Here is a 12403-nt window from a genome sequence, read left to right on the forward strand (position 1 = left end):
TAGCACAACTACATGCAGGATCTCGAAGAAATGGATTTAGGAATTGGTAAGAAAACATGTATTTAGCCTACGAAAGGCTCAATGAACTAACAGTCCAAGGAGTCTTGTGAAGCAAGTAATATAATGTTGCAAAGCAGTGAAATGAGTCCTTGGTTTTCCACAAGAGATGGGCTTTTGCAGATATCAAACTGCTAAAAATAGAGGGATGAAAAAAGCAATACCACCACAGGCAAACTTCAACATCTGGATTTCCCCTTTAATGTGTAAGATCATTGGATTTTCTTCTGAACAAAGTGACCCAAATGCCCTAATTGAGATCAAAACCCACTAGTAAACATATGATTTCAATTAAAAGGACATTTATGAGATGCTTACCTTAAGATTTGTAATTGTTGTCTTATTTCCTTCCATTTCAATAATGAATTTAGCCTCCAGATCCTTTTCCCTAAAAATCCAAGATAATAGTGTTATTGTGTATATTAGTTTTTAAAACTTTAACACAACATATTACATTAACATATCAAATAGAAAAAACAAATGACCATTCCATCATACGAATAGAATTAAAAATAGTACAGGTTAAAACACTCAAAACCAGCATAAACATTTAAAATACAGGTGCAGATGCCATGAAATGAACTAATCAATAGACCATTAAAAACCCTTAGTCTACAAATTGCAACTTGCAGTAAGCATTTTCACCTAAAAGATAGCGTATCAGGGCTTTTCAAGATGGCCGCGATGCTGTGAACACCGTGGCCACCGAGCTCCCGTCCCGAGGCCCTTGTCCCGTGTATCCAGGCCGACTTCGCCATCCCCAGGCGGTGGTTTCTCGAGGGGTTAAGGCTCGGGAGCGGCTGTGAGCCCTCAGCGGCGAGGCTGTGAGCCCTCAGCGGCGAGGCAGAGGTGAAGCGGAGTCGCGGAACTGACAGCCCCGGGATCGTTGGAGGAGGCGGACCGCTGTTGTCGGGCGCTCGGCTGTTGCGGCACTCGCAGCCTGGGTGCAGAGGAGGCGCTGGAAGCCAGGCCGGTCCTCGGAGTGTGCCTTGGGGAGTGTGTGGAGGGTGCGGAGCGGTGCGCCCTGTCTCCCGTGCAGCGCTCCTAGTTTACTGTCGGCACGCCGGTCAGGAGAGGCGGACCCAGAGGCTGGAGCCACGTGCCTTTGGCGGGCAGTAGTGGTCGGTGGCCAGGATTGGCGCGATCAGGGTCCGGGGGCGCAGAGGGACGGAACCTCGTCAGGTCTGTGCACCCCCAACTGCTTGTGGACCTCTGGAGCGTGAGGCGGGGGAGGCCATCACAGATTGCACACTCCGGCAGAGGACCGAGAGGCTGGCATGAAGAGGGAAGGAGCGCAGTAGCCCCACAACGCCATTAGGAGGATCAAGCTCCATCACGCACGGTGAATTGGATTATCTGTCCCAGACATATTGATGACATCACGTAGGAGTTTGGGACAGCGCCCAGCAAGTTGGCAGGGTGTCTAGTGGATCTGGCTGTAAAACACAAGGTGAGAAGCATTCTTGTGGTCTGCGCAGTGCAGGCACCGGACCTGCTGAGCCTCAACCCTGGGCCCTCAGTTACACAGCTGTGCTCTGCATCCCGGCAGCTTTTTAAAAGGTTTAATTGGAGTCTTACGCTGTGGGGGGGCTGTGAGGTGCTTATAGGCTCCTGGTTTAGTTGCCTGCCATCCCCCGCAGGCACTGCCCCTCACTTGGCCCTGCTTTGGAGGAGGCGCAGCAACATTGTACTCCATATCTACTGCACTGAGCCCACTCTGCCCTCAGAGAACTGCATCGGCGCACAGTATTGAGCGCCCACTGTGTAGGGGTTCTGGGATCTCAGCCCGTCACGCTCTGCGCCCTGCCCTCCGGGCACCATGTCAAAAAATAAACTTAAGGACTCGCAGTCCCTCCAGAGGGCTATGAGGAAGGTGCAGGAGAATGCCTTGACTAAAATATGGTCTAAGGATGTTGAGGATCCACGGGTGACAACTGCTAATGGCTGTCCTCCAGGGGAGGCCGCGACAGATCTGCCCTCTCTAGTTAACCAACAACCGGTTACTCAGTCCGCGCTGGAGCTCCTGTTGGCTGACATGCTCGAGAAGATTACTGCGGCTGGTCAGAAGCAAATGGACGTTCTTAGGGAAGACCTGGCAGAGGGCCTCCAGGAGATCAAAAGGGACATTATTAAGATATAAGAGAGGGTGGATACTAATGAGAGGGCGCTTCAGGACCTAGCGGAAGATGCAAGGAAGACGGACTCCCTCCTGGAAATACTGGCCACGGCAACACATAACCTAGAGCTCCAGGTGGAGGACTTGGAAAACAGGTCCAGGCGCTCGAATATCCGCATTAAATCCCTACCGGAGGTCTCTCAGGAGCTGGACCTTTCCCAAACTGTGAAGGGCATAGTCACGGACCTCCTGGACGAGTCTGGATCCGAGGAGATTGCCTTTGATAGGATACATAGAGTGGGCCCCAAATGTGTGGATCCAGGCGCGAGACCCAGGGATGTCCTTGTGGCCTTGCATAGCTACACTGTGAAGGAGTGACTTCTTGCTGCAGTGTGAAAAGCCGGTCGTCGGACATACAATGGGACAGAGATAGCGTTGTATCAGGACCTGGCGCAATCGACTCTGCTCAAACGGCGACGAATGGCTCTGGTGCTGTCCCATTTGAGAGCTAAAGGCATCCGATACAGGTGGATGCATCCCTTTGGCTTGGCGTTTGACTGGGAAGGGAAGTTGCAGAAGGTCACCACCGGTGAGCAGGGTCTTGCCATGTTGGGGTGCAAGAGGACGCACCAACTTCATCGACCCCGCCCTCTTCCCAGGCTCCCACCCGCAGAGTGTGGGAATGGTCCACGGCCTGCTCTAAGAAGTTGAAGAAAAATGGTAACAGATCGCGTCTGGGGGGCCCATCGACAGGGGCGAGCATCATCTGCAGATTTGATTGGGTACGCACAGGTGCAGGGTCCTGCAGGGGTCTTGCCTGATGGAGCCTTCATTGGAAGCCTGGGGAGGGCATAGAAGCAGAAAGTATGTCTTGTTAAGGCCTTGGTCATCAGTATTGTTTTTAACAGCTGAGGGGGGGAGGGATTGGGACTCACGTCTTGGAATGGGATTGGATGATCCCGCGTTGGAACAGTTGGGGACAATGCATGGGGCGACTCTCGAGGTTCAGATTCGAGGGGGGCCGAGGCCAGTCGTGCCACATTGTCAGAGGGTAGGGGTGGATTCGGGGCAGGGCGGGTGGACGAAGACTAGTGCTTCAGTAGCTAGTAGCAGTCCTTCGCAGCGCCACCAGAAAGGGAGATTCAGCGGGGCTCTTCGGGAAGCTAACCAAGATGAGTGGGAGAGGTGGTTCATTTCTGTCAGGATAACATGTCGAGTGAACGGGTACTGAGGATTTTATCCCTCAATGTGAATGGCCTTAATTCCCCAATAAAAAGCAAGAAAGTTGAGCGCTACATTAGGCGCAAACGACCAGACATCATCACGCTCCAAGAGACACACATCCGCACCGCAGATCGGGGTAGGATTAGGTTTTGGGGCTACTCCAGATTACTACAATCTACTCAACCCGAAAAGAGAGCGGGCCCCTGTTGGCCGTTAGAGACGGGCTGGATCTATATGTTGCGGGGGAAATGGTAGACGATCAAGGGAGGTTTTTGGCGGTGTCTCTGGTGGGGGGAGGAGCTGCCAATCACGGTAACAATGGTATATGCCCCAAATGCGGCGCAAGATAGTTTCCTACGAGCCTCACTGGGGAAGCTTGAGAAGTTCGCCAAGTCTCCCATTATCCTTACGGGCGACTTTAACATTGCTTGGGATCCATTGAATGACAGATCGGCAGGAGGGGTGGGTTCTTTGGGGGGACCTTCGCACGACTTGAAGAAATTCAGCGATTTGGCATTGGTGGATGCGTGGCGAGAACGACAGGGGGAGGCAGGGGGGTATACCTTTTATTCTCATGCCCATCGGTCCCATTCCAGAATTGACTATGTGTGGCTGTCAACCACTCTGCTGGGGAGGGCTTTGGATATCTCAATGGGTGTCACTACTTTGTCTGACCATGCCCCCCTAACTTTATCCCTGAAAGCCATAGGTAGACCCTCTGGGCTGTGGAAATGGCGTTACCCTACTGCCCTATTTAAGGATGAAGTATTGGTGCGTGAGTTAGAGGAGGAAATGGGGCGTTTTTTTGCCGAGTACCCCGCGGGGGACACCCCTCTTCAGGTTAGGTGGGACGCTTTCAAAGCAACCATTAGAGGGACCACAATAGCGATCAAGACGAGAAGGGAAAGGGAACTGAGATTAGAGGAGGCACGTCTAGAAGAGGCTCTTAAGGGAATATTGGCAAAAATGGGGACACATCAGACTCGGGCCATTAAAAGAGTATAGGGCGGTCCGGGCCCAGCTGGAATTAATTCAGTCACGAGCGGCGGAGCGGGGAGCAGAAGGAGAAAACGATATTATGAATCAAAAAGGGGGACGGCTCAACTAGCACCAAAAACAAGGACATTTTGGGGGAATTTGCCCGTTTTTACTCTGCCCTGTACGCGTCCGATTCCCCGGCGCAGTTGCTCCAATGTCGATACATGGTTACTCTTCCCTGTATTTCGCCAGAAGAGAGGGATGCATTGGAAGCAGCCATTACAGTAGATGAGGTCAGGGATGCAATTAGAGCGCTCCCTAATCTTAAATCACCGGGTCCGGACGGGTACGTTGCAGAGTTTTACAAACACCATAAGGAATTTCTTGCTCCTATTCTAACCATGCTTTTCAACCAAATAGGTCAGGATAGTGCAATCACAAGGACTATGGAGGAGGCAAGGGTAGTTCTAATCCATAATAAAGGTAAGGATCCATCCGAGTGCGCCTCCTATCGCCCTATAGCGCTAATTAATGTGGACTTGAAAATATACTCTAAGATCCTAGCTAACAGACTAGATCACCTTGTCCCTGCTCTGATTCACCCGGACCAATCAGGGTTTGTAAGAGGGAGGCAGACTACCGATAATGTTAGAAGGCTGGCCCACTCAATAGAAAAAGCTTGCAAGAGGGAGGTCCCCACTCTCCTGATGGCAATTGACGCAGAGAAGGCGTTTGATTGCGTGGAGTGGGGTTTTCTCTTTGCTACAACGCTCAGGATGGGTTTTGGGCCCACGTTTATGGGTAGGATCAGAGCCAACTATAGGCATCTGACCCTTAGACTGGCAATTAACGGGCAGCTCTCAGATCCGGTACATGTGGAACGAAGCACTAAACAGGGATGCTCCCTCTACCAAATACTGTACGCCCTCCATTTGGAACCATTTCTCGAAGCGGTGCGCTCCAACCCCCTCATAACAGGGCTCCCCTTCGCCAGCGAAGAGCACAAGATCGCAGCATTTTCTGACTATCTGATTCTGTCCTCGACTTGCCCAGGTGCGCCCATCCCGGCTGTGGAGGTCGAGTTTGTGCAGTTTGGTAGTGTGGCAGGCCTGAAAATAAATCCTTCCAAAATGGAGATTCTTGATCTCGCAGACCCATCCCCAGTGTCTCGATCCTTACAGGCCTCCACTCCTTACAGGTGGGTGAACCACTCAATTACTTACCTGGGATTAAAATTGACCCCAAGGCAGGACCAATTGTACCAGGCAAACTATCCCCCCACTCCTGGAGCAACTAAAAGTTAAGATGATAGATTGGGGTCCGCTGGCGGTTTCCTGGCTAAGGCATATGAATACCCTAAAAATGATGGCCCTTCCCAAGCTCCTGTATTTCTTTGCTGCCCTTCCGGCGCATGTCCCCCCGGCTTTTTTCAGGTCCTTAAATAAGTCTGCCAGTAGATTTGTATGGGTTAATAGGTCTCCTAGAGTAGCGGCCAAGGTGATGAGATTTCCCACGGAGCGGGGAGGGTTGGGTCTACAAGACTTTAGAGTGTATTTTAGGGCGGCCCAGCTGAGGGTCCTTCGGGTCTGGCAAAAAGATGATCGGCGGAAGGTATGGAGGTCTATGGATAGGGCGGTTCTGGGGGAGGATCTTGAAGGGGTCTTGTGGAAGCCGAAGCAGGACAGGCCGCACCGATTGTACTTCAGCGAAATCCTGGACTTGGTGGCCCGTACCTGGGAGGAGGCAGTGCAGCAGGCCCACTTAACGACGCACTCATCCCCCTACACTCCACTACTCTCCAACCCGCTGTTCAAACCGGGTCTCGCCTCTATTGCCTTCTAAGCTTGGCACCAGGGGGGATGTAGAATGTTACGGGATATGTTTGGAGGGGGACAGCTGTTGATAGTAATAATCGATCATCACTCATGCCTCCCTTCATCTCTGTCCCTGACCCCGGTCTTCTGCAAAGTCCACCATTCTGCCATATATTGATCCCATGTTTGCCATGTGTGGTTTTTTTCCCTTAACTTCCCAGTCCCGCCCCCCAACCACCCACATCTCCCGCCCAACTTGGAAGATGAAAAAGCAATTTGAGCAGTGTAAGTCAGAATTTGGTGTGGGTGAAAATGAAAGGTTCCGTTATTGTCAACTTCGGCATTGGCTTAGTCATCCCACCGTTAAGCACGCAGTGACCCGACAGTTGACCCCCTTCGAATCATATCTCGGTAGGGTAACCGGGGACAAGCACTTGATTTCAGCACTACATAGGCAAATGAAGGCAGGAGAGGACCCCCCCAATCCGATTACACATGAAAAATTGGGAGCTGGCTACTGGGTCTCCAATTGGGGAGAGTGACTGGGCGTGGCTGTGGAAGCCGATTCCTAGGTTAACAAAATCCCTTCAATTAAGGGAGATGTGGCACTTAACTCCCGCCAGACTTCATAGAATGTTCCCCGGAGCCTCCCCTCTTTGTTGGAGGCAGTGCGGAGCAGTGGGCACGTGGGCGCATATATGGTGGCAGTGTCTGCGGATTGAGAGTTAGTGGGCTGGGATTGGTTTAGCGATAAATCAAGTTCTGGGCTTGGGCTTGAGGAGTACCAAGGGCCTTGCGATACTGGGCTTGGGGGGTACACTGGCCTCTATTAAATCTAAGGCGGACCGCAAACTTTATGTAATGATGATGGCAGGGGCTATGGTGCTAGCTCGCCGATGGAAAGCAAAGGATCCCCCGCAGGACCACGAATGGGTGGCAAAGCTGTGGAATTTGCTGGCTATGGAGTGGCTCACATATTCTATTCAGGGGGAGCATTTAAGATTCAGAAAGGACTGGGCTTCCCTGCTGACTTATTTGATGGACGGGCTAAGGCAGCGTTGGTGCCCCCGAAGCATGAGACTTTTGGGGATAATTACAGATGAGCCCGATTAAGCGGACTGCTGAAGGACCTTCTTGCTGGGAGCTAATAAGGGGGTGGTGGGGGGTGTCTCTTGGACGGGGTGGTGCTTTTGTTCTTGTCTTCTCGAGTTTGGAGGTGGGGGGAGAGGTGGGGTGGGTTTTGGGCATTTTTGCTGTTCTTTGTTGTTTCTGTGGGCCCTTCATTATAGAACAGGTGTAACCTGGCCGGTGTGTAATAACACCTTCAGTTGTATCAGTTGAAATTTAGAGTTATAGGAGACTGTCTGCGCGCACATATCAGACCAGAGATCATCCGTGATGTCAGTATGCAGGTCTATCACCCACTTAGAGCGTGAATTGTGTTGTGGTGCAGTGTCAGGATTCCCTCTACTGAAAGGGCATGTCACGTCTTATCCCGGTATTCAGGTAGCAACAGACAATGCCGGGGCATTAAGCACCATCGTACAACAGCTGTTTCCCACTCCCTACCAAGGCAGCAGAACAATCGGCTGTCATCTTTGGCCCCACCTCCTCGCCTTCATTACAATCGGCATACCACATGGAGGTTGCCATGGCAACTCTGGAGTCCGTTACGTGAGACGGTACGACGCATTCGGGGGCGGGTACAATAGGCATTTAGCTTCCGGGTTGGTGTTGCTCGGTGCTTCTGATTTCTCCAAAATCTAGTTGGTACTTTTGCCTTGCCCTTAGCATTGATCCCGTTTCCTTGTTCGTTCCTTGCCTCTTGAATTTCTTGTCCTTCCCACGATAACAAAACAGACAGCTACTCGATTTGCCACCAGCCTTCTAATTTTGCCTCTCGCTGCCGGACCCGGACTGCTACTTGACCCGCTACTCACCTGCCAATTCTGCCATTGTTCTACCCTGCCCGGTTATCGAACTCGGAAAGGACTTTGACCTGCATCCTGCTTATCATTTTATTCTGCCAACGCCCGCACTAAAACTGATTCAGGATTGGTACATTGACTCCTCAACTTCACTTACCTGCTCCATTCAACGGATTCATCTGTCATCCCTTCCCTTGCGTGTATTGCCATCTCAGCGCAGGAACTTTTGGACTTCCACCCCTGGCGCTGCTAGGTTGTAGGCGTCCGCGTTTCTTCGGGATAGATGGATTCTGCACCTAGAGACTATTCTAACCCGTCCTAGGCATCCTCCTGCCGTCGGAACAGGTTACTCTGGCATTAAACATCAAGGGACAGCGATTACAGGAGCATTAACATCCTACCCAGAGGCAAGTGTCCTGCCTTCACTACCGTCTCTCTTTTTTCTCTGTATAATCTTGCTCTATTAAACCCTTGTTTTCTCTGTCTCCTAGAGAGGAACCACCTATTCCTTTATCCTCTCTGTCCTGGTACAGACAGCCCTACAATCACTTCTACAGAATTAGGATTTCCCACAGCAGGTTAGCTAGAGTGCTAGTGTCAGTACTTGTTTGATGGTATGTTCATAGCCTAACGGTCCTGTTTTTCTACAGCAATCCGACTGCAGCAGCTGCAATCCATTTCAGGTCGATGTTACCTGGTTCCTCGCTGGTGTCATTCATCTCTCGGCCAATTTACCCCTCTGCGTGTACCCTCACCCAGAGAGTTACATTGGTTAGGAGAACTCCTCACCTACACTACGTGGACAATTTATCCAGTTGTTCTCTGGCATTCAAGGCAGCTTTCCGATATATTTGACATGTAAACTGGCTGTTCTGGATTTTTCGATATAGGGATGACACCAGGCCTCGACTGCCACTCGCGGTCAGGATGTATTCAAGTAGTGGGTAGTCTACAGGGAAATCCTCCCCCCCCCTTTGTTTTTTGCATGCTTTGCATAAACCTGCGTATTGCAGCCATTATGATGATGTGCTGTGTGCAAGCATTGCGGTATCGCTAGGCTGAAGTTGCCTTCTGCGTATAGAGTTTGAAGGGTGTAGAATCCATGTCGGACCCAGATTTTGCATGATTCCGAGTCCATTTGTGGTATTTTATTTTATTATTTATTTTATTGTATTACATTTGTTACTCGCCCAGACCCTTAGATATCACAGCGAGGTTACAGACAGTTTAGAAAGGGTACACAATCCCACAAGGGGGAGGAGATTATTATGGTATGGGGCGGGTGTGTCAACTATTTTCCATATTTTACACCAGGCGAGCGCACTATTGCTGGCCAGGTCGAATCTGCTACTGTCCGTGTACCGGGTGAGGAAAATCAACAAGCGCAGGTCGTTATCGCCTGCTGTGTGTTTTTCTAACTGCGTATGGCGGGGGTGAATCCTCAGAGTATCAGAGAGTAGCGAACTGTGCGGCCACCCAATACAGGCGAACATCTGGGGCAGCAAACCCTCCCATCTCATATGGTAGTGACAGTGCTCTACTTAAGACGCACCGCCCCAGAGTGCCATACGTATTTACATAGTTCAGTTTCCAATTCTTGGAAGAATGTTTGTCCTGGCCACAGTGGTACATTAAGAAATAAATATAGCAATTTTGGGAGCAAAGTCATTTAAAGCAACTCTATCTTGCCGGAAATCGTGATAGGGAGCTTGGTCAACCTTCTGAGTTTATCCCGCAGTGTTGCAGTGTATGCAACACAGTTATGTTCGTATAGTTCATGGCAGTGTCTAGCGATGGCGATTCCCAAGTAGCGTATGGCCGAGGGAGCCCACGTGAATCCCTGTAGGTCAACGGGTGGGAAGGTGGCATCTGTGAGGGGGAAAAGTTCTGGCTTACTTCAGTTGACTTTGAGGCCTGATATCTCGCCAAAGTCTACAACGTCGGACATAATGGGTTTTAGATGGGTAGAGGGGTCCCTTATGTATAACAATGTGTTGCCCGCATATAAAGAAATTATTTCTGATTCCCCCGCCATCCTGACATCCCGGTGTTTGTGTTTATGCCGTATTAAGTCTGCAAAAGGTTTGATAACAAGTGCAAATATGAGGGGTGACAGTGGGCAGCCTTCTCGGGTGCCCATCTCTATCGGAAAGGGTGGGGAATAGAGTCACGTTGGTGTTGACCCGGCCGACTAGGGACGTGTATAGAAGACGCAGGGAAGCAAGGAACTGCGCGCCGAACCCGCATTTCATCAACACAGCGTACATGAACCTCCAGGATACCGAGTCTAACACCTTCTGGACGTCTAGGGCGGCCACGACCGCTTGAGTTTCCGGGATTATCTGGGCTAGTATCTTAAAGAGACGCAGTAGGTTCAATGCCGTGGATCTCCCAGGGATGAACCCCGACTGGTCCAGGAGAATGATGTGAGACATGAACGGCATCAGTCGTGTGGCCATAATCTTAGCAAATATTTTTATGTCAGTGTTTATTAAGGAAAGGGGTATATGGGAGTTGCACTGTTCCGCCGGCTTGTTGGGTTTGTGGTGACTGCTTCCCGCATAGGGGAGGGTAATGTCTGCGACTTAAGGGATTCTTGCCATAGTTGCAGTAAGTGTGGGGCTAAGTGGGTCTTGTATCGTTTGTAAAATTCGGCTGTGAGACTGTTGGTGCCAGGGGCTTTCCCTGAGTGTTAAAGCATCTAGGAACCTGTACCAGGGTACCCCGGATATCGGTAACCACTGGGATACATCCACCACCTCTTTCTTGGCGAGAAATATGAGCAAGTAGTTTACCCGGTAGATCTCCCTGACCGTACCTCTGTGCCGCCATAGGAGTATCGAAAAATGTTACCTCCCATTCCGCATGCACTGTGAAGGTATCTAGTGTTTCTTTAATTTGTGTTAATGTGGTGGTGGGGTGTTGGGGGTGACGGCCGTCAGGTCACTTTCAAGTTCTTTCAGTTTGTCTTTGTGGTACGACATTGCAATCCCTCATATTTATACCGTGAAAGTTTCCCAGAGTGTGCTGACCCGTACCACTGACCCCACACTGGTCGCGAAGAACAGTTTCACGTGGTCGTCCATAGTGGATGCGAATGCTACATCCAACAGCACCTGTGGTTTAAAGCGCCAATGGTTTCAGAGTCTGGGAAGTGCAGACACTGTCACATCAAGGCAGGTCGGGGAGTGATCGGAATTGGTTCTGGGAAACATGCAGGTTTCCTTGACCCTCCGCCCCCCATCAGCACATCAGAGACTAGCCACAAGTCGATGCGGGAGGATGAATTGTGGACAGATGAGTAAAAGAAGTAGGATTGATCGCTACCATGGGTCACCCTCCAAGCATCAACCAGATCAAGGGAGTGCATGCCCCTTCTTATTATTTGTGTCGCTCGTGTTAGGGTCCTCTGGGAGGTTGTGGAATGGTCTAGGAGGAGATCTAGGATAGTATTGAAGTGCCCTCCCCACAGTATTGGGACCACGGATATTGGGCTAATTTATCAATGACTTCATCGTAAAAATTGAGGATTGTCAATATTACGGCAGTAAACATTCATCAGCAGTATCTCTCGTCCTGCCAGAGCCCCATATAACCATGATATACCTGCCCAGAAGATCAACATCTACATGTCTGCGCTGGAACAGGAGGGACTGATGCATCAGAGTCATGACTCCTCTGGCTTGTGTTGAATACAATGTGTAAAATCGATTCCCATGTGTCGCTTGAAGATATAACATTTTAGCTTTGCGTTTGTCTATATATAGCTATATCTTTTGCCTCTTGGTTGGATTCCCAAGGCCACGTATGTTCCATCTTAGACACATCAAGTCACCCATCCCAGTGTTGATAGTAATAATAGATCATCACTCATGCCTCCCTTCATCCCTGTCCCTGACCCCGGTCTTCTGCAAAGCCCACCATTCTGCCATATATTGATCCCATGTTTGCCATGTGTGTTTTTTTCCCCTTCTTAACTTCCCAGTCCCGCCCCCCCCAACCACCCACATCTCCCACCCAACTTGAAAGATGAAACCCCACCAACAAACGACCCAAACAAAAAGAGAATCTCAAAAACCCCAAACCTTCAGCGCAACTTTGCATGGGGAACTGGCGCTGAGCAACCAAGGTGCATCTCGGACTTAATCACATAGAAAAGAATATATGCTCACAACCTTCTTTCAAGTCAATATGTATTATGTAGTTTGGGGTTTGAGGAATATCAGCGTATGCTGCTCTGAGCCCATCATTAGGTTTTGCTGTGTCGCATGTGCGTGAAAGTAAAT

The 12403-nt window shown here is 50.3% G+C and overlaps 1 protein-coding gene across 6 annotated transcripts in view; it reads right to left on the reverse strand.

Annotated features, from left to right (window-relative positions):
• Positions 1-12403, reverse strand: part of KIF16B (kinesin family member 16B) — a 3050718-nt gene that overhangs the window by 2829857 nt on the left and 208458 nt on the right. For all 6 annotated transcript variants that reach the window (XM_069608346.1, XM_069608345.1, XM_069608343.1 and 3 more), the window contains one exon: positions 376-445. In XM_069608346.1, coding sequence (XP_069464447.1) covers positions 376-445 — 70 coding nt within the window. The remainder of the gene's footprint in view (positions 1-375; positions 446-12403) is intronic.

This window comes from Ambystoma mexicanum, chromosome 4q, assembly GCF_040938575.1.
Source record: "Ambystoma mexicanum isolate Mex_15411 chromosome 4q, UKY_AmexF1_1, whole genome shotgun sequence".
In the NCBI taxonomy this organism is placed as follows: domain Eukaryota; kingdom Metazoa; phylum Chordata; class Amphibia; order Caudata; family Ambystomatidae; genus Ambystoma; species Ambystoma mexicanum.